The 21404-nt window shown below is 31.3% G+C and overlaps 1 protein-coding gene across 1 annotated transcript; it reads left to right on the top strand.

Annotated features, from left to right (window-relative positions):
* Positions 1–4561: 4561 nt before the first annotated feature.
* On the top strand, positions 4562–14537 carry LOC139497895 (trypsin-like). Its single transcript, XM_071286135.1, has 7 exons — positions 4562–4595; positions 5949–5965; positions 6768–6961; positions 8078–8159; positions 9663–9837; positions 11553–11695; positions 14295–14537. The coding sequence occupies exons 1-7, from the start codon at positions 4562–4564 to the stop codon at positions 14535–14537; spliced, it is 888 nt and encodes a 295-aa protein (XP_071142236.1).
* The last annotated feature ends 6867 nt before the right edge of the window (positions 14538–21404 follow it).

The following is a 21404-nucleotide window of genomic DNA, read 5'->3' as shown; positions in this document are numbered from 1 at the left end:
AATGAAATTGTATATGCCAGAAAAATGAGAGAAAAATACCATAAATTAGAAATGTGGTCCGAGTTCAAATTTTGGCGTAACAGGACAAAGCACATAATCGATGAATCAAAAAGAAATTTTTATTCAAAGATGGTAAAAGATTCAAAAGCATCTAAAGATTTGTGGAAATGTATTCACAGTCTTAACCCATCCCAACAAGAAAAGCCATATGAACTTTTAAATGAAGATGGTATTAAAACTAATAATGTCAGGGACATTTGTAATGTTTTTAATAAGTTTTTTACATCTTGTGTTGAAAACCTGAGGACTGACAGATGTATGAGCAAAAATAATGATTATGCAAAATTAATTAATTTTGTACAAAAGAAATTTACTAAGTCAGAACAAGTAAAATTTTCAATTGCAACAATTTTTCATATAAATAGGAAGGTCGTTGATGTATAATATAAACAGAAGGGGGCCTAATATGGAGCCTTGGGGAACACCATACTTGATATGAAGTTTTTCAGAATGAGCATTACCAATTTGTACTTGTTGAGTTCTTTCATTCAAATACGATTGAAAAAAAGAAACAGCAGTATTATCAAATCCATAAATTTCAAGTTTTTTACAGAGGATATCATGATCTACTACATCAAAAGCTTTCTTAAAATCCAACAGGACTGCTAAGTTGATATTACCATCATTCATATCCTGTATCCATTTATCTATGATATTGATAAGGGCAGTTTGGCAAGAGTGTTCTTGTCGAAACCCAGACTGTGCTGGGTGTAAAAGATCTAATCTTTTAAGATAGTCAAACAAATGTTTTGAAACATGCTTTTCTAAAAGTTTTGATAAAACTGGAAGTACAGAAATTGGTCTATAATTTGTTGCCATGAATTTTTCACCAGCTTTAAAAACAGGGGTTACTCTTGCATTCTTTAAAACACAGGGAAATGTACTTGTATCTATTATTCTGTTAAAAATGTAAGTTAAAGATGAAGTTATGAAAGGAGCACTCAATTTTAAAATTTTTGGTCCTATGTTATCAGATCCGGTGGATTTATTAATGTCAAGTTTGATCATCTCATTAAATAGACCATTTATTGTGACTGGTGGAATTGAAAATTTTACTTGTTCTGACTTAGTAAATTTCTTTTGTACAAAATTAATTAATTTTGCATAATCATTATTTTTGCTCATACATCTGTCAGTCCTCAGGTTTTCAACACAAGATGTAAAAAACTTATTAAAAACATTACAAATGTCCCTGACATTATTAGTTTTAATACCATCTTCATTTAAAAGTTCATATGGCTTTTCTTGTTGGGATGGGTTAAGACTGTGAATACATTTCCACAAATCTTTAGATGCTTTTGAATCTTTTACCATCTTTGAATAAACATTTCTTTTTGATTCATCGATTATGTGCTTTGTCCTGTTTCGCCAAAATTTGAACTCGGACCACATTTCTAATTTATGGTATTTTTCTCTCATTTTTCTGGCATATACAATTTCATTATTGAACTATTCAGGTTGTCTGTCTCTTTTTACTCGTTTAGTAACAATTGGTGCATGCTTATCTAGAACTGCATTAAATATGTCATACCACATCTGAATACATGTATTTGGGTGACTTTCATGTTCAATTTTACCAAAAGGTGCAATAGCTAAGTCACTTAGAAAATTAGCCTCATTGAAATTTTTAAAATTTCTGTAAGAAATGGTAGTATGAATATCTTTTTTGATATAAGTGGAATTTTTTTCTTTTCTAGTTAAACAAACTGGATAATGATCACTTATTGAAAATTTAGCAACATGTGATTCTAGTATCAAATCTTTATTGGTGACATAAACATGATCAATTAGTGTACTAGAATCAGGTGTAACTCTTGTTGCCTCTTGAATTATCTGGTTGAGGTTGTAGGTTTCTAATAAACTTAGCCATTTTTGTGGTTGTTTATTAGGTTTTAAAAAATCTATATTAAAATCACCAACTAAAATAATATCTGAATTATGATTAATAGCAGTTGTCACTGGACCAGACGTACTTATTTATATATACATGCATGACATGGATATATGGATAGTCTACCTTATGCCGTTTCCGTTCTCTTACCATCAAATTTTAAAGAACTTGTTCTCTATGCTCATTACCAACAAAGACACAGACGCATAGGCCAGAAAACATAATGCACACAAATGGGGCTTAACAACAAAACCGGGTCACATTTTAAAATTTACACCTTATTTTTACGCATGAATATAAAACTTCAAAACGTAACCTTTCAAAAGATAACAGACATGTAGTATGCTTACAGACTTCAGGCTCTTGTTTCTATGCATGGAAAGGTCAATTATCCATATATACATGTATCATGATATATACATTTGCGAAAGCAAATTTACAGATCTTACATTGTTGGGTTGATGTTTAGATGAGTTGTATATACATAATGTACACAGCCATGTATCACTATCACTGCTTGTGATCCAATGGATAAATCTGTTGTAGAGTTGTCACTGGACCAGACGTACTTATTTATATATACATGCATGACATGGATATATGGATAGTCTACCTTATGCCGTTTCCGTTCTCTTACCATCAAATTTTAAAGAACTTGTTCTCTATGCTCATTACCAACAAAGACACATCCAATTGGAATATAGGTAGTTTCATTTTCAAAATAAATTTCGTGTTTCTCTCCAATTATGGAAATTTAAGTAAAATAAATCTTTAAATTCAACTCCCCTCCCCTACCCCCTTTACGAAAAATAAATCATGGATCCGACCCTAATACCAGAGAGAGAAGATTGCTCCGTTCAAACAACAGATTTTGAATTGATAATTAGTAAAAACATAAGAAATGAACAGATTTTGTTATATCGAAGGTCTATCTAAAATTTCATATAATAAAAAAAAAAATGTCCTCAAAGTTTTATAAAAAAGAAGATGTGGTATGATTGCCAATGAGACAACTATCCACAAAAGACCAAAATGACACAAACATTAACAATTATAGGTCACCGTACGGCCTTCAACAATGAGCAAAGCCCATACCGCATATAGTCAGCTATAAAAGGCCCCGATAAGACAATGTAAAACAATTCAAGCGAGAAAACTAACGGCCTTATTTATGTAAAAAAATGAACGAAAATTATTGTTGTTGACTCCCTTACACATGAAGTTCATTGCTTTTGGATTTTTTAAAGAAATTTAACAAGATCTACTTACGGAAATATTATTAGGAATACACTTTACATTCATAAACCAAAAATAAATAAGTTTCTATAGGCATAAGAATGTATAAACTAAACTTTGTAAGATTTGGACGGCAAATTTCGGCTTTTTATTGCTCCGCTTGGCTATGAAAAATATAAGATAAACTATCGCACCAACCTTGCACCAAAAAGATTTTTTATCCGCATTTTGATATGTATGAACTTGTCAAACTGTTAAAATTTCAAATTGGTGCAAGCATGGTGCGGTCTTCAAAATTAAGAAAAACCATCAAAACTTCTGTATTTTTGCTTATTTTCCCAATTATGACGTCATTTGCACCTACCATTGTGACGTCATTGAACCTTTTTTAGTTAAATAAAAACACTTTTTTTTAATCATTGACTCATATTCTAATAATTTATGCAGAAAAATCTGCTCTGTTAGAATTTTTATTATCTTGTAAATCTGGGGCCATTTTAGGCCATTAAAGCCCCTACTCCTTTGTCTTAAATGATTTCATCTTTGATCTCACAATTATATTGAATAAAGGGGAAGTTTTTGACGGCTACAAAAATCGAAAAAAAGAAATTTTATATAAATGTTACCTGTTAGCTTTATTATTATAAATTTTGATATAGATTAGACTGATTGGATTAAGATAGAAGATTGCATAAGGTTTGGGCATTTGATATGATTTTTTTTATTTATATACAAAAATATAAAAATTATTTACTACGAAGAATTACGAGAGACTGATATTTGTCAAGTTATTGATTAAAAATTTCACCAAAATACATCCAATCCCCTACATGTGAAAGTAATTTATAATATGAGACAAGAAAAACGAGAAACATACGTGGCCTTCTGAAATCGAAAAATTTAAGCCTACTTTTTAGATACATGGTATTTCAAAGAGTTATATTTCCTAAGTTAATGTCATGAATTCACTTTGATACATAATCGCAATTTCTACAAAGCCAAACTACAATATTTGAAACATATCAGGGTTATTAACTATTATCATCAATTAAAACCAAAACAAAAAGAGGCGGTCTGTTAACAAGACACCAACTATCCACGACATAAGTTCCTTGATGAATATACCAAGTTCACAGTATATTGTATTGAGATGAAAATTATCAAAAGATGCCTAATTCTGTAGCATTGCATAAAGTTTTTATCAAATTTTGTTTTAGATTATTTTGAGATATCACCATTAGATTATGAGATTTTTGTAAAAAACATAGATTAAATTATGCCTCATGTCTAGGGGTAATAAGTCATAAGAGGCATGTTATAGATATTCTAAGTTTTATGTCGATTTCAGAAGAGTGATTGTTTTGAAACATAAAGATGTATAGAGTGTTCATTGTCGGTGCATTTGTTGGTAAGTTGATAATGTTACTAATAAAAGAAGTGGACAATAGTTTACCTAGGTTCAAATATTGTAAATCTATTAGTAAACAACAAATCAAGTATATTTCAATCACTGAAGGCATCACACGAACCCTAAGAGGAACGAGGCAGAATACGTCGATATTATAAGCGTCAAATACTATGAAAAAAGTAAAATCAGAAAAATACCGAACTCCGAGGAAAATTAAAAACAGAATGTCCCTCATCAAATGGCAAAATCAAAAGCTCCAACATATTAAACGAATGGATAACAACTGTCATATTCCTGACTTCGTACAGGATTTTTTTTAATACAGAATATGGTGGATTAAACCTGGTCTTATAGCAAGCTGGACCTCTTACTTATGTGACAGTCGTTTAAAATTCCAATTTATTGACAAATATGTGTACAAAACAAACAGACATAATAGGTAAAAATGTCAAAATAGGGGTACAACAGTCAGCATTGTAATATAATTCTCATCTCATAAAAACAAAAACAATTGCAACAAAGAAACACAAATAGACAAATCACATAGCAAAAACTGAAATACCAGAATACAATGACGGGATGTACAAGTACCGAGCCACGACAAATGGATATCACCAACACCAGAATAAACAGTAAACGTGATATTCAAATAGACAAATAAAAGAATACTATAAAACGTTATTTAGATAGTAAACAACGTCAGTATCTATAATCTATACTTCAAGACTATCGTGTATTATTTGTGAAATTGATACGAAATATTTATCATCAATGTTTTTGTATCTTCCGATGAACTTTCTTTAGAAAAAGGACGAGACGTGCCTTGATAAAACCCCTGGTTCATCAACTTTGTGCTCAGACATTGGTGAGGTTTTACAAAGTCTGAGTAGCAGCTGCAAGCTCTTGAATGCATCACACAATGATTGAACTTGAATCTTAAACAGCCATTTTAGTCCTGACATCATGTGATGTGAAAGTCTGCACAATCAAATATTCAAGTATATTCAAGCGTTCTGCGATTTTTCAGACATACCTACTGCGATAAATTCAGTGCTGGTCAGACCATTTGCTTTCAACCAATTTCAAAAGAGAGGCGATAAATACCTATCTTTTTCATAGGTAAAAAAATAACTGTCAACGCCCTGGCAAATAATGAAAAGACCAAAAGAAAAACAACAGTATACATTCCACAAAAATATATAGACTAATCAACACGTAGCCCAACAAAAACGTTAGTGTTATATCGGTGACAATTAATATTCGAACTAATACATTGTTATAATAGTAATAAAAATAATATACATTAATAATTATAATAATGATATTAATTCAAAACATTTTTTGTGTTTGTAGTGTTCTATATGGCTACAGTAAGTACTTATATATTATTCCAATATGTGATGAATATAATGCAATTTTTACAATGTTTTTTTTTTAACTTACATCGGTTTTCAAAGCAACACAGCAAATGTTCTCGATAATTGAATGAAGGCGATTGCTATGCTAGTTAAGGAAATTGACCATCTTGGTGATTTTATAATCGTTATAAGAAACTGATTTGACCTAAAAGACTTGATGAGTATAATTGTACAATAGCAATAAGCGAACTCTATTTACAATCCTATTTGATGATGAGCATTGTACAATCGCTTTAAGCTGTCTTTATTCGGTGATTTCATGATGACAATCGTATTATCGTGAAAGGAGAACTGTCCTAAATGATAATTTAAAGATAACAATTTTAGCGGTATTTTCAACATTGCCATATAAGCGGGAAGTTTGACTTGCAATAAAAACAGGTTCAATACACCATTTTAAAAAATTGGTCTTAAAATGTCCTGTACCGAGTCAGGAATATGGCAGTTGGCATCCCAAAGTCCGTTTATATGTATGTTGGAGTTTGTTTTTGTAGCAGTTCAGTGTTTCTGTTGGTGCGTTTAGTTTACTCTTATAGTTGATATGTTTCCCTCAGTTTTGTTTTGTGACTCGGATTTGTTTCAGTTTAATCAATTTATCACTTTTGAAGAGCGGTCTACTACTATTGCCTTTTTTGTCATCGCTAGAAACATGGTTAAGAAAAAGTCTTGGAGATTTATTGATGACGACAGTAGCATTTCCTAAGTTTATGTATTCACCTGGCACTTATAACAAATATATATTTTAATATTTTAGGTTTGTTCGGCTGATACAAGTGTAAAGATTATTAATGGTAGCAATGCCAACATAGAAGATCATCCATGGATGGTTCATATTCAGATCAGACGAAATGAAAGTGCTAATTTTACCACCTTTTGTGGAGGTGCAATTATTGACAAAAGTTGGGTTCTTACAGCGGCACATTGTAATCTGATCAATTCTGGAGGACCGTAAGCTATCTTATTTACAGTTACATTGTTAGGTTGATTTTCTAGGCACTTTATATTTATTTGGCAATGGTATAAAATTTCTTAATCAATAATTTACACTGTATCAGAAACTATATATATATATATATATATAATTAGCGTGGTAGACCATCGCACTTTAACCAGACAGCTATCAATGCAACTTGAAGCATCAAACTTTGCGGATCACACCATCTATCGTAAGCGACAACCATCACACTTTCGAGTATAATTGCCACTAGATTGACAACAACACTTAAGTTATCAGCAATTTTTATTAAGTCGACATGTTTCACCAAACTTTAGAGGCGCTGGTTCAGCAATCCGCTATTTAGAGTATAATGTTATATATTACATATTATATCGTAAATTTGTTTCATAACGAAGTTTCGCTTATACTCTTTTCTATCCGATATGGGTAACATATGTTTATGTCGGTTAATATAATTAGAAAAAAAACAATTCTGGTCATTTGTTGTGACAAGACACAGAATGTATCAGAACCTTCTCATGTCATAGCAATCACCGATTTGACCGAAATGAGACACATCTTCGATGTTCCTGATTGGGTTTACAGATAATCTACCTCACTTTAATGGTTGAACTATATATTTTGGGGAGTAGTGGAAAGTAAGCTGTTAGCTGACGCCGAAAGTCATTATTTAAACCGACCGTAACTTATGATTTTTTAAAAGACAAAAATTACAAATGTATATTTTTTCAAACAGAGAGTACTGAATGGGTTTAAATAGAAGGTATGGCTATGTTTTCTTCCATAAGACACCTGATTGAATCATCTCCATTTGTTGGTCAGGACATTTACAAGTCTTTAACCATAAGTTATAACAATCAATGATTTTGATAATGATGAAACACTGCTCAATTACCTAATATTAACACAACACTATGGCTAAGAAAATAGTCCTTCTACATTAAAGAACTTTGAAGTAAGAAGATGCTTTATATCAATTATACACAATATAGTCTTAATGATTTTGTCAGTCAATTCAAGAGGTCAATTGTACTATAAACTAATGAGATTCTCTCATAAGACTCGATTCTATATAACTCTTCATTTGGATCTTTTGTTCATTTTAGGGCTAAAAATATGAGAGTAGCAGCTGGAAGCTCTTTTTTGAGTCAGATGAAAGTAAAAATACCCGTGAAAAAGTATTATGAGGTATGCACTTTTCGTGAAATATATTATACCCAATTATATATAAGAATTAAGGCAATATTGCATCATTTATAAAAATATAAGTTTATGTCGGTCAATATGATTAGAAAAGATTTATTCTGTAGGTATTTGTTTGTCACTGCCCTAACTTTTATACAAGAAAAAACTTTAAATCTGCATTATCGACTTATACACCTTCAACAAATAGTATTTCCTTCGAAAATTTGCAGGATGTATATCCTATTTTACCGACCATGCTAAAGTTGGATATTCGTTTCTGATGTGGTCTGGTTTTAATACGCCCTACGGAACATTTGTAACATGAAATAAAACTCACTAATTAATCTAGATTTAAGCTGTAGCAATCATTATCCAGTTGCGATATAACTATTACGTTAACTGCATGAAGCAAGACACACATGAATTGTGACGATGTATGAAGCCACTTTGTAAGGAATTTTAATTTAAATTTGTTCGTGATATTTGCATCGAGGAAAAGCAGATTATTTTGTTTATCAGTTTTAGAGAGCTGTTCAGAACTATTGATTTCTTCACTTTTGAATGGCAATACATTTAAAAAAATAGAATTTAGTTAATATTAAATATTATACCCCCTCCCCCTCCCCAAACCTATCACAAAGTAGGTGACTGTTAATTTATAGAAATTAAAATATTTGGTAATTTGATCATTTGATAGAGTAAAAGGTACAGATATATATAGATGTAATAACTTCAGAGCCGACACGAAATATGGCACGAAATCGTGATATATGTATATATATAACACGAACAACGAATATCCATAGGACATTGTGTGATTTCAAATACACATTAAGTGCGACTCAATAAGATTTTTAAAATCCTACTCACGAATATGTTAAATCTGGCTTGTTTTAACAGTGTTATGAACAGTTTTGCATTCTATCTCAAATATTGTCCATCGGTTGAAGCAATAAATTAACCCAAAAAAATTGACAGTATTTGTTTTGAAAGGTAAAATGTGCGTCCACGACGATTTTGTAATTCAATCTAAAAAAGAAAGAGAGGATTATTTATGCCTTCATTTACAGCACACGAAAATGCATTAAATGCTTAAGTAAATCATAGTCTGCATTTCAATCAAGAAAAATAACGACCTTACACAGGTCATAATGTTATGCCTTGAAGCAAATATCATTGAAACTTGGTATCGTCCGGGTTGATTCTTCAATAGAAAGACCTGTCGTTCTGAAACAAAATAACCCTCACATAGTTATATAATTATATATATAAGCCTGTAAAAGACAATTTTTAATACAAACTAACCCCCCCTGTGAATAGTTATCAAAGGTACCAGGATTATAATTTAATACGCCAGACGCGCGTTTCGTCTACATAAGACTCATCAGTGACGCTCAGATGAAAACAGTTAAAAAGCCAAACAAGTAAACTTTGAACAATAATGGTTCCCGGAAGACGAAAATCATCAATATACTAATTAGTTGAATTGTATTCATTTACTTTTAGCACGAAAAATTTTATTTATTCGCCTTCGAAAATGACCTTATCTTACTACAGCTTCAGAAACCGCTTAAATTCGGGTCTACAATCAATAAAATCGACATTGACACTGAAATAGGCAAAAATTATACAGGAGACATGTGCACAATAACAGGATGGGGAGATACAGATATCAACTTAGGTATGTCTTATCAAACATTAAAACTTATTTCTATGTCATGGTCTTCTGCATTGCTAAGATATTGTTCTTCCAAATTCAACTTTAACATAGTTGCAGTGATTATTCATTTGTAGCTGATTCATTGTTTTGAACTGTACGCAGGCCAAACAACAGGACAAATTGATCTAGATTTAACTCGCAATTAGTAAACATTAAATTCTACAATACAAATGATCGAGAGCACTTTGCTATATTCTAAAAACTGTAAATGAAATACCTCGCAACAAATAACAATTAAAAGTAATTAAGGTGGTACCCAACAACTTAGTTAAAATCAATTTGACTCGTTTAATTTTCTTAAAATTTGAACCAAGTACTTACTTTGACAAAATATAAAAAAATTCAAAACATTTGAACCAACCGTTTAATCAGAAAAAATACACTAGTTATATAGTAGTTTGACAAGAACTTATTTTGATCACTGAGAAGCTTGATATTCCCTTCACAACATATCATAACTAAAACGTTTTGTTAATTTTACAGAGTTATCTCCCTGTAGTGTAAGGTACCACCTTGAAAATAAAATAACAGTATGTTATATTGTAGTTTTGAAATGTATTTATGAATAATTACTCAGCATAAGATTGGAGTATTTGCATGAAAGTTTAAAAAGACAATTCTTGTTTTCTCTTATGCACTGCTGAATTTGTTTTCTGAATTAATAAAGATCAAATGATTGCAAAAAATAATGCAATTCCATGTTGACCCCTGCCAATGCTAATCTTAACAACTGTAAATGGACATTTCGTTATTAAGGGTTTTGCCATTCGTCTCTCAAATTGTAGTTTATGCCATACTATGTAATGCAAAATGAATAGATTCCAAAAAGGCTATTTAGAGTTTTAAAGAACCTCTGGCAGGCAGCCATTTATATCAAACGAAGATGTGGTATGACTGCCAATGTGACAACCATCCACCGTTGTGAGGATGGCGTAAATGTAAACAAATTGGTTATCTTTTAAACTTTAATAATGAGAAAACAACAATACGTTATAGTCAGCTATAAAAGGCCCGAAAAGAAAAATGTGACACAATTTAAACAAGAAAACAAATAACGGTAAAATTCCTTAATAATTGAAAACAAATCCGACAGATATAAACCAACGACAACCTCTCATTACAGGCTTCTAACTTGGAACAGACACATGAAGATGTAGCAAAGTTTAATATGTATTTCAGCATTTAAAAAGTAAAATCACAAAAATACTGAACTCAGAGGAAAATCAATTTGGAAAGTCCATAATCACATGGCAAAATCAAAAAACAAAACGCATCAAAAACGAATGGACAAGAACTGTCATATTCCTGACTTGGTACAGGCATTTTCAAATGTAGAAAACGGTGGATTAAACCTGGTTTTATAGCGCTAACCCTCTCACTTTAATAACAGTCTCGTCAAATTCCGCTACATTTACATGATGCGTTAAATAAACAGTCACAATTAATAAAATAGTCAAAATATGGGTACATCAGTCATCATCGTATAACAATTTTTAAAGGAACAATTTAACAGGACACAAAAACATCTACTATCTACGAACACATATAACTATCAGCTTATCTCAAACAGCGGTCTTACAGAATAATCTCTAAATCATTCATTCAAAAATAAGTAAATGTCACAACCATTTCTAGGTTAATAATAAGTTTGACTATTAAACCTTATCTGGTTTCAGGAGGCAATTACCCTGATCGTCTACAAGTACTGTCTATGCCTGTTGTCTCAAATGAATACTGTGGAATTAAACACTTTATTTCAAAGACATATTTGAACAACATACTGTGTCTGCAAGATAAGGAAAAAAAGGATTCTTGTGAGGTAACTACATTTCATTTGGCTTATACCTTACAATCATTGTGACAAACGCAAATTTGCAAATCTAATTTTGGTTTGATAAATTTCAGGCGGAAGATAATATTTTGATTAATAATATTCGCCGCTCATTGATAATTGTCAAGAGTGATTCTTCATTTAAAGACAGTGAGAGTTCTTAATTTTTGACATTGTCCCAAAGTACGCATTGCTTTTTACAACAATACATATAAATTTGTAAATTTAACACGGGAGTTTTTAAAACAGTTTACAAAATATGAACATAGAAATACTACTATCTTAGTATCTAGTAAATTGAACAACGCTGACAGACTTTAAATATTGTAAATAATATGCTTATCTGTATTATATGTGGTTTATTTAATGAAATCTGTTTTCGAGATTTGAATTCACAAAACAATGGATATTTTATATAGTTGGGATTCTTGTGTGATCTTTTTGTCTTGCCATAACCACACATAATAGAAATACATGTATTTGTATGATGGAACAAATGCCAGTAAGGAAATTGAATGTAAAATGATAAGTAAATGTTTGATATCATCTTAACAATATGTACAAAGCATGAATTTTACAGATACTCAAAAAGATTTCTATCTGAGATTATAATTTCTTCTGAGTTATCTTCCTTAGACCAGATAGGGAATATCCTATACAACAACAGTGAATGTCTCACAGTGCAGATTTAATATTTGATTTTAATGTTTGATTCTCTCGTTCTTGAATTTTATGCTTTCATATATATGCATTTCTTGTACATTACAAACCTGTCTTATGGTGTAACAGATCCCTTGATTTCACAAATACCATGGTGCACTCGTCTATTTTCACTCATCATTAGAGTAATAGATATTGATACAGCTAAACACATGTATAAAGGGTGATATACTTAAATAGTTTATAATAATATCAAGGTCTTTATACAAAGGAGAAACGGAAAGATGTTTTGGATTATTTGAAGTCGAAGAATTTTAATATTTACTCTCTTCAGGACACGCATTTTATAGAACGAGACAAATTAAACATTAAAAGTCAGTGGAAGGGAGAATGCATTTGCAAGTCATTTACATCCAATCCGCGAGGTGTGTACATCTTTTTTTATAATGAAATTGTTCATCTTCATATACACAAAGTTATAAAAGATGATGGCGGTAACCTTCTTCGATAGTATATTAAAATTGAATCACAATGAATTACCTTAGTCAATATTTATGGGCGAAATGTAGACACGTCTTGCCCGTATCAAAAGGTGGCATACATTATTGAGGAATTTGATAACCAGTCTTGTATTCTTTGTGTTGATTTGAACCTAACTCAAAGTTTCAATCTTAACACTCATAATTATGTAAATATCAACAACCCAAAGTTTAGAGAAAAAATACAGATAATGGAAGACTTTAATCTAGTTGAGCCATTTAGAAAATTGTTCCCCAATAGGAAAAGATTTACTTGGAGAGAAAAAATCTCGTTTACACTTTTTTGTAATTTCTGATGATGTCTTTCACTTTGCTAGCGATGTTAAAATTGATGTTAGTTACAGGTCTGATCATTCACCACTGACCTTTTCTTTCAAGATTAATAAATTCATAATAGGCAGAGGCCTTTAGAGTATATGCAGTGATTTATTTATGGCTTTAATTCTGATAAATGAGTATTAATGTAAGAAAAACTGATTTTAGAGTTTTTCTATTTGAATAAATATTTGTATAGGTTGCACTTTGTAAATAGCTCTGTTTCTCAAACCACGTCTCTTTTGGGGAGATCTTGAATATGTATAGAAAATTAATTTTGTAAACATACTGGTTCCCAGTTTTGCTGTCTGTGTTCAATCTCACAGAGACATTACTTGGGAATGTCACCTGTAAATATACATGTGCATATTGTTTATATTGAAATGTATGGTAACCCTTCATTCGAGGTAGGGGTAGTTCAGAAAATGAGTGTTAGTTTAAACTCTGAGAAGTTCAGGACATAAAAGCGTTAAAAATATGCCGAACAGCCCTATGTTTTGACCTTTGTAAAAATTGTAGTGCATATGAACTTTCAATTCTAGGATAAAACTTCATAGTAAAAGTGGTACAGTAAAAGGAGATCTTATGGGAAATTGCATTGTCAATATCTACAGAAATGCAACCTTACAGGGTAAATCACAATAATCAAACCGAGATGTTTAGTATACTTCTATGAACCAGTTACTAACAATAAAACAAAATTCATTTTTACATCAATATTAAATTTGAAAAAAAAGAAAATATGCCCTGTGTCACTATTTATAATTCCAAAGTTTAGAAGAAAACGAGTGAGTGAGCCTTTTAAGATCTTTAATAGTTAAATCCACTAAATTTCGTTAACAAATATGACAAAGATAACGACTAATAAATTTCTTACCATTTACTTAAAAAACGGATTAACATACATAAATAGTTATCAAAGGTACCAGTGTTGTGCTTATAACAAATGTTTAATATCTGTGACAAATCTTTTACGCAGAGTTTGCTTACTGACATCGATAAAAGTAAGACTGATCTATTGAGCCTTAATTTAAGATTGTGGCTATTATTTCAAGTTACTTTTATTCTTTCAGAAGGATAGTGGTGGACCCGTGGTTTGCAGTAAAAAGCTTGTAGGAGCACTTTCATATGGTGTTAACGGCCCTTGCGATGGATTTCTTCCAAGTGTGTATACAAGAATTTCTGCTTACTTAGACTGGATTAAAGACAAAATGAATATGAAGAATAAGAAAAAGAAGGAAAAGAAGAAAGATAAGAAAAAGAAGTCCAATACGAATAGAAAGGGAAAGAAAAACAAAAAAATTAACAGAAATTAAAATTGTAACTACAATAAAGTTAAATAAAGAACGTACGTAGTTAATTAGGTTGCTGTTAACTTGTTTATCGGAGATGTTTGAATTTCTTTCAAAAGGAAAATTTATTATTGAGTTGTGATGGATGTGCGATTACGTTTTGAACATATATATTAGTAGCACCTTAAATATTTTCATATATGAATAAACATTTAGTTTCTAAACAGATGATATGTTATAAGTAAAAGCCCGTAAACTTGTTGGGTGGCTTTTTTTTTATCAGCGACTGCGTACATGGTCAGTAGGAGTAAATCAAGGTCATAAAGCAACTAGTTGTTTGATCTCTTTTAAAATGTAGGGACAAGTATGATACACATACCCAAGTAATTATACTTTTATATAAACTATGTATTCTATCAAAATATTATGTTTTGTTCATAGTAATGATCTCGAAATCACAATATATTTTAAATGCCAAAAATGTTTGTTAACACCTACAACCTATTAGATTATAAATTTATATTTGTGAATACTTATGGTCTAGATTAAACTTAAACCGTAAGGTATTTCAAAATTTCTATTTCATCAGTTATCTTTATGTGTGATAAATTAGCGTCTAAATAATTCTTTTTGATATACGGAAGCAATCCGTTATCTAATTCTGTTGACAAAATTACCATTACAAACTTTATTGTTAGCAACGTTACTTGGTATTCAAAGAAAGGTAAATTGGTATTTGGAGACTTTTTGGATATGCCAACAAGAGCACATGAGCTGCGATAAGATTTTCGAATTACTGATTCATAATACTGTTTCATTTCATATTTTGACTCTACATACAAAAAGAATTTAGACTTTACCAATTCGTTTATTTTTCTTGGATTGGACTGCGGACTTGGATGTGAATGAACTGTCATCTAGACTCCAATTTATTAGCTTAAACCCAATATATCATGTTTTGGTACCAAATCATCTAACCTGTTGTTAAAATTGTTTTATCTTGTCCTATTATAACAGCCGACTACAGAAAAAAAGCTAGTTTCCACAGCATCTACATCCCCACAGACGGAATCCCGCTCAACGCCGTTATCAAATTGTTTCTTCATATGAGAATTAAATGGGGCTAAACTAATAAAATCTACTTATATGAAACTGAAACAAAAAAGCAAAAGCAAAAGACAATTGAAAAAGTTCTAGAAAACATATCCGGGACGTCATGTAAAAGAAAACCTATATCAACATCGTATAGTTAGCTCCAAATTTAGGTTAAGCAAAAGTTAAACAATAGTTTAATACAAGATCAGTAGGAGTAAAAACGAGGCCATCGATCTAATGGTTAATTGGTTACTTTTAAACCTTGAGGGGACAATTATGATATGCAAACTCAATGAGGTTGCATCTTGATATAAATATGCTGTGTGTCGTCCAGATTTGATTTGCTTAGTCGGATTTTTCTATTCATATGAAAATTCTTGTTCTAGGTGTCTGAAACTGGAAGAATATTATCAACATCAATATAGGTCAAGGTTCGAACTTGTTCGTGTAAGGCAGACAATATCTACGCTTAGGATATCAAAGGGATGATAAAGAGTTGGTCGTTCTTGGTCACAATTTTCTACAAATGAAATAATAAAAATACCAAAATCAGAGAATTTATAATTGGGAAGTCCATAAAAACTTACAGAACTAAACACTTGACTACATTAACTAACGATACAACTGTTAAAAAACTATCTTACTTCTCTAGATACCACCATTTATAATTTAAACGAATCGAAGTGCATTTGATTGATTATCATTAGTATAAAATCAGACGGCATTACAGTATTCAGGTAATCGGATACATCCTGTGACGCTCAAATATTTATAGAGCCAAACAAGTAGAAAGTTGAAGAGCATTGAGGATCCAAAATTACAAAAAGTTGTGCCAAATACGGCTAAGGTAATCTATGCTTGGGATAAGAAAATTCTCAGTGTTTCGAAAAATTCAAAGCTTTGTAAACAGGAAATTTATAAAAAAAAATGACCACATAATTGATATTCATGTCAACACCGAAGTGTTGACAACTGGGCTGGTGATACCTTCGGGGACGAAACGTTCACCAGCAATGGCATCGACCCAGTGGTAAAGATCGTTAATGAAGGCGACTGACAATTTCAGCTATCCGACTACTTTGTAGACAGAGTTTGCTATTCACAGTTTATCTCTGTCGTGTTCAATTTATATGACGACTTAAACCGCTGAACTAGTGGCTTCTTTAAAAAAGAACAATTCTTGTTCAATAATTAGTCGAGCTACGTTTTCTGTCATATTGACTTATTTGAAGATCTTGTCTTGTTTATAACAGTTCACCTCTGTCTGCTATGTTTTTGGCAAAAATCAATAAAACTATGATGACTTATACATCACTGAATTGTAGTAACACATGTAAGGATCCAATTGTTGATTTTTGTTATTGAACTTGTGTTAATATCTTATTTTGCTGTTGGTTTGTTTTATTAGTAATTCGCCGCAAACGCAAAACTATAATATAAAACAAGAATAATAATAACATCAAAACAACATAAACGGTACTATTTTTTCTGTACCAGATGCGCATTTCGACAATTAATGTTTCTTCAGTGATGCTCGAGGCCTAAATATTTGAAAATCCAAAGCTCATTAAAAAGATGAAGAGACATAAACCAAACCAAAAAGAACAAAAGGTATAGCCAAAGCCAGGCAAAGAATCAGAGCTTTGCATGAGGAAGACATATTTCTGTAATTAAAACAAGTTCCTAAATTTTGTAACAGCAAATTTTAATCACACAAAAACTGTATTTTTATGCCAGTACCGAATTACTTGCTACTGGGCTGGTGATACCCTCGGGGTCTATCAGTCCACCAGCAGAGGCATCGACCAGGTGGTGATAAAAACATAAGCAGTACCAATGTTTCTGCACCAGATGCGCATTTCTATAATCAATGTCTCTTCAGTAATTATCGAGGCCAAAATATTTTAAAATCCAATGTTTATCAAAAATATGAAGAGCTATCAACAAAAAAAAGGACAACATGTATAGCCAAAGCCGGGCAAGGTATCAGAGCTTTGCATGAGGGAGATATGTTTCTGTATTTAAAACAATTTCCAAAATTTTGTAACAGCAAATTTAAATAACAAAAAAATCCGTATTTGCATGCCAGTACCGAAGTGATGGCTACTGAGATGGTTTTACCCTTGGGGACTATCATTGTTAAATAATAGTAGAAAACAACACCACAAATACACAATATTCAATAGCGTTTGTATGAAATACATTCTAAAACAAATCTGAACAATTATATATTAATAATAAGGCAATTATTAGTTGAGGGTAAGTATCTACAAATCCTAAAAATAGAAACGACAGATCTACGGACTTTAAAATACCAAACAATAATATATATTTAACACACCAATAAATGCGTATCAACACTACACATATTTAATGTTTGGAATCTAAACGATTAAAGGCTTGGCATATTGTGCAAACACCTGGATGTTGAATTAAAAATTATAGTTGATTGATTTTTTTGAAAAAGAACTTTTATGAGATATGAAATTATCAATATTTCAGAATAACAGTAAAAAATATTGTAAATGACACTGAAAATGCTCAAGATAAAGCGGCTGTTTGGCTTTGTGGTTTTTCCCCATTTACACTGTTTAAAATGGAATTCATCAGTAGACTTACCAATTGGTATTTGAATTTATCATACCTTTACTAAAAAAAAAACCGGAATTGAAAGTCAAGATAAATGGACTACGCAAAAAAAAAACAACCCCGAAAGACGACAAACAGACAAACATATTCACATGAACACTAAATCAGGTGTTTCGTCGCATTATAATAGAAAAACCAGTTAGAGATATCAATTAACAAACATTGCAATTGTCCATTTATGTATATTCCATCTGCTTTGCATAATAATATACTCAAGCCTACATGAGTATGGAATATTATTATGCAAAGCAGATGGAACATATATAAATGAATAAAATGATAAAACAACAAAACAACAAAACAAACCCCACCAAAACTGGGGGGGATTTCATGTGTTTTTTTAAGGGTAAGCATATCCTGCTTTACATGTGACTTCCTTCGTGTTGCTTATGTTATTACAAAGGACTAATTCGGTAGATCACATTCGTGCAAAAGAAACGCTATTGTAATAATGACATAAGGACAGTATATAATATCATGTGTATAACGAATGTTCTATTACAGTCAACCAAATCGTGATGGCGTCAATAAAATTAACGAAGAGATGATCTGCAAATTAGTCAATGTGTCAGCGATCAAAAATTGCTTCAATAATCATTTCAGCGTCGTTCATTGAGGATTTTGTTTCAAGTTTCATTTTTTAATTTCCCCCCAATCAGATGGATTGGATATGTAGAAGAATCACATCACCCATTAAATTGGTGTTACGGTAACGTCAATAGAAGTGTTGCAATTATCCGACAACAGAAATAACTAAATACATGTTCAATTAAAGGGCTTCAATTCAAAGAAGATAAGCTTTGACCTGTGCAGTGCAGTTTCTTTTTGTTGTTTGCTTGTTTACTGATAAGATGTGGTATGATTGCCAATGAGACTACTCTCTTCCTGGTACCAGAAAACATATGACACAAAAGTATTTAGCAACTGTAAGACCTTCAACAATGAGCAAAGTCAATGACAAGCAGAACTTTAGAGACTTCAGAGGCATATGTAAAACCAAACAAGAAAACTAATTACATAATTTATCATTACAATAAATCCATGATTTAAAAAGCAACAAAAGAAAAACAGATGTGGTACACAACAACAACCCTCACTGAATTTTCAGGCTCCTGACTTGGTACAACTAACATGCACTTGTACATATGGCATGTGTCGTGGTTTGACAGGTTCATATATACATTTTGTTTCTGGGCATGAATTTATGCAACCATAAGTTAGTATTATGGCCTGCCCTTTCCTCCATGGCCAGCAATTAGTTAAATTAATGCGTAAATATTGAGTCATCAATTATTAGAAACAAAAACAACAAATGATATAAAAGACAGCAACCACTAAAAGACAAGCTCCGGAATTCGATAAAAAGGTATCGATTTATCCAAATAGTTAGACAGTCAGTATAAGACGTATGTGGCAGAATGGGAAATCAAATAATCCTATTTAATGTATAGTTATTGTGAGTAGTTCCAGTTATTTTCAAACAGTTTTTGGTTTTGATTTTGATCACTGCTTAACCTTTTCAAATTTCAAAGGCATGCATGAAAAATTGTCATTGACTTTAATCCAACAATCAATGCAATCAAGTTCCAAAGTAAACATACGTCGTACGGTTTTTGCACAGAAAGAACACTAAGTAAAGGAAACAATGCAAGTTGTTATCAATAAACAGTATTTATTTTTCAAACAATAATCAAGGCGTGAATATTTGTACAAACAATATATTAATAAACTCAATTTCTTATTACTTGTTTAATTTTTACTAGCAGTCAAAAAGAAAAATTAACAGATTTTCTCCAATTTAAAATGAATTCTACCACACAAGTCTTTAGTTATTTACAATAGTTTCTTCCCCTATCGCAGACTTCTCTTTCTGAGGAATAGGTATTTTGAAAAAATGAGGGGTAATTTTGATATCTCAATCCATCAATAAAATTTCCTATTTGATATATAAACACAAGCACTAATAAAACCTAGTTCTTAGCTGATAAGTACATTTTTGTACACACATAGACACATACAGCACTATAACAACAATCATTAATATAAATCAAAACTAAACTGTGTTATGAAAGGAATATACCCTAAATGTACTTTAAAATTATGTCAACAACACTTGCACGAAACACCACATGGTCTATAAATAATAATGTGATGAGATGCTTTAAGGATGGCATCTCCTTTTGAAGGAATTTTAAAACTATATTTTTGGATACATTTTCAATAAAAGTCTTCTTCTCTTTCTTTGTTTTAGTACTCAGGCTCTCTTCAATGCCATTCACAGTGCATATTTAGCATATTCAGAGCAGCAATGATGACATACCCTTGTGTCACAAAACGCAGGAAGTCCCGACAATTATTTACAGCATCTTTTACCTGCAATACAATAATGGTGCATATTAAATCAAAAAGAAAAGATCTGGTCAGAAGTACATATTATTGCTTTTCTTATTCCAATTAAATCAGATATCAATGTGATGTAGATAAATTATTTAAGTAAACGGTTATATTTCTTACACCGTACATGTATAAAATACCAGTCCTCTGATCATCAACTTTGGTCAAAGTAAGAAATATATATATGACCTTTAGATTAAGAACAGCAATAGAGGGGGAGGGACTGTGCATGTACTGATTTTGAATCACCGATGGACACCACTAACCTTTATTTTAAGCAAAGTTTAATTCCTAAATTTAACAAATATTTTTTCTCATAAAAAATACTCACCATAAAAGTGTTTGTTAACTCCAATTTTCACAAAGATCACTAGTGAACTCTACTTGAATAACCTTAAACGTAAAATTTGTGTCTGTGATGTTTCCTTATCTATATACATATACTAATTCATGCCTCAGACTTTACACTTCTGTGGTCAAAAAGGTTCCGTAACTGTAGCTTTGAAAGGATGTTTAACAATATAACTTTAGTTGAATCAGAATGGGTACCATTTATCAATTAATTTTCCTATGTATTTGTCAGGTGATATCAAATGCCATTGAACAAGTTAAACAAACAAATTTACGGTATTGTACATGCACTCAGATGGTAGGAGTTTTTATGGGAAAAATTCACTAATAATTGTTTATTTATACTTGTTGTTTCTTTGGCAGTATTTTACAACTTGTCCATCTTTTATCTATACAATGAAA

This window comes from Mytilus edulis, chromosome 12 (genome assembly GCF_963676685.1).
Source record: "Mytilus edulis chromosome 12, xbMytEdul2.2, whole genome shotgun sequence".
Classification (NCBI taxonomy): Eukaryota; Metazoa; Mollusca; class Bivalvia; order Mytilida; family Mytilidae; genus Mytilus; species Mytilus edulis.
This window is presented reverse-complemented; position numbering and strand designations above follow the sequence as displayed.

What these genes read in the sequence shown, in the direction of transcription:
- LOC139497895 (XM_071286135.1), top strand. Translation starts at nt 4,562, where the DNA reads ATGTATAGAGTGTTCATTGTCGGTGCATTTGTTG. An exon ending in AGATACAGATATCAACTTAG is followed by an intron (nt 9,838 to 11,552) that starts GTATGTCTTATC and finishes ATCTGGTTTCAG; the next exon opens with GAGGCAATTACCCTGATCGT. An exon ending in AAAAAAAGGATTCTTGTGAG is followed by an intron (nt 11,696 to 14,294) that starts GTAACTACATTT and finishes TTATTCTTTCAG; the next exon opens with AAGGATAGTGGTGGACCCGT.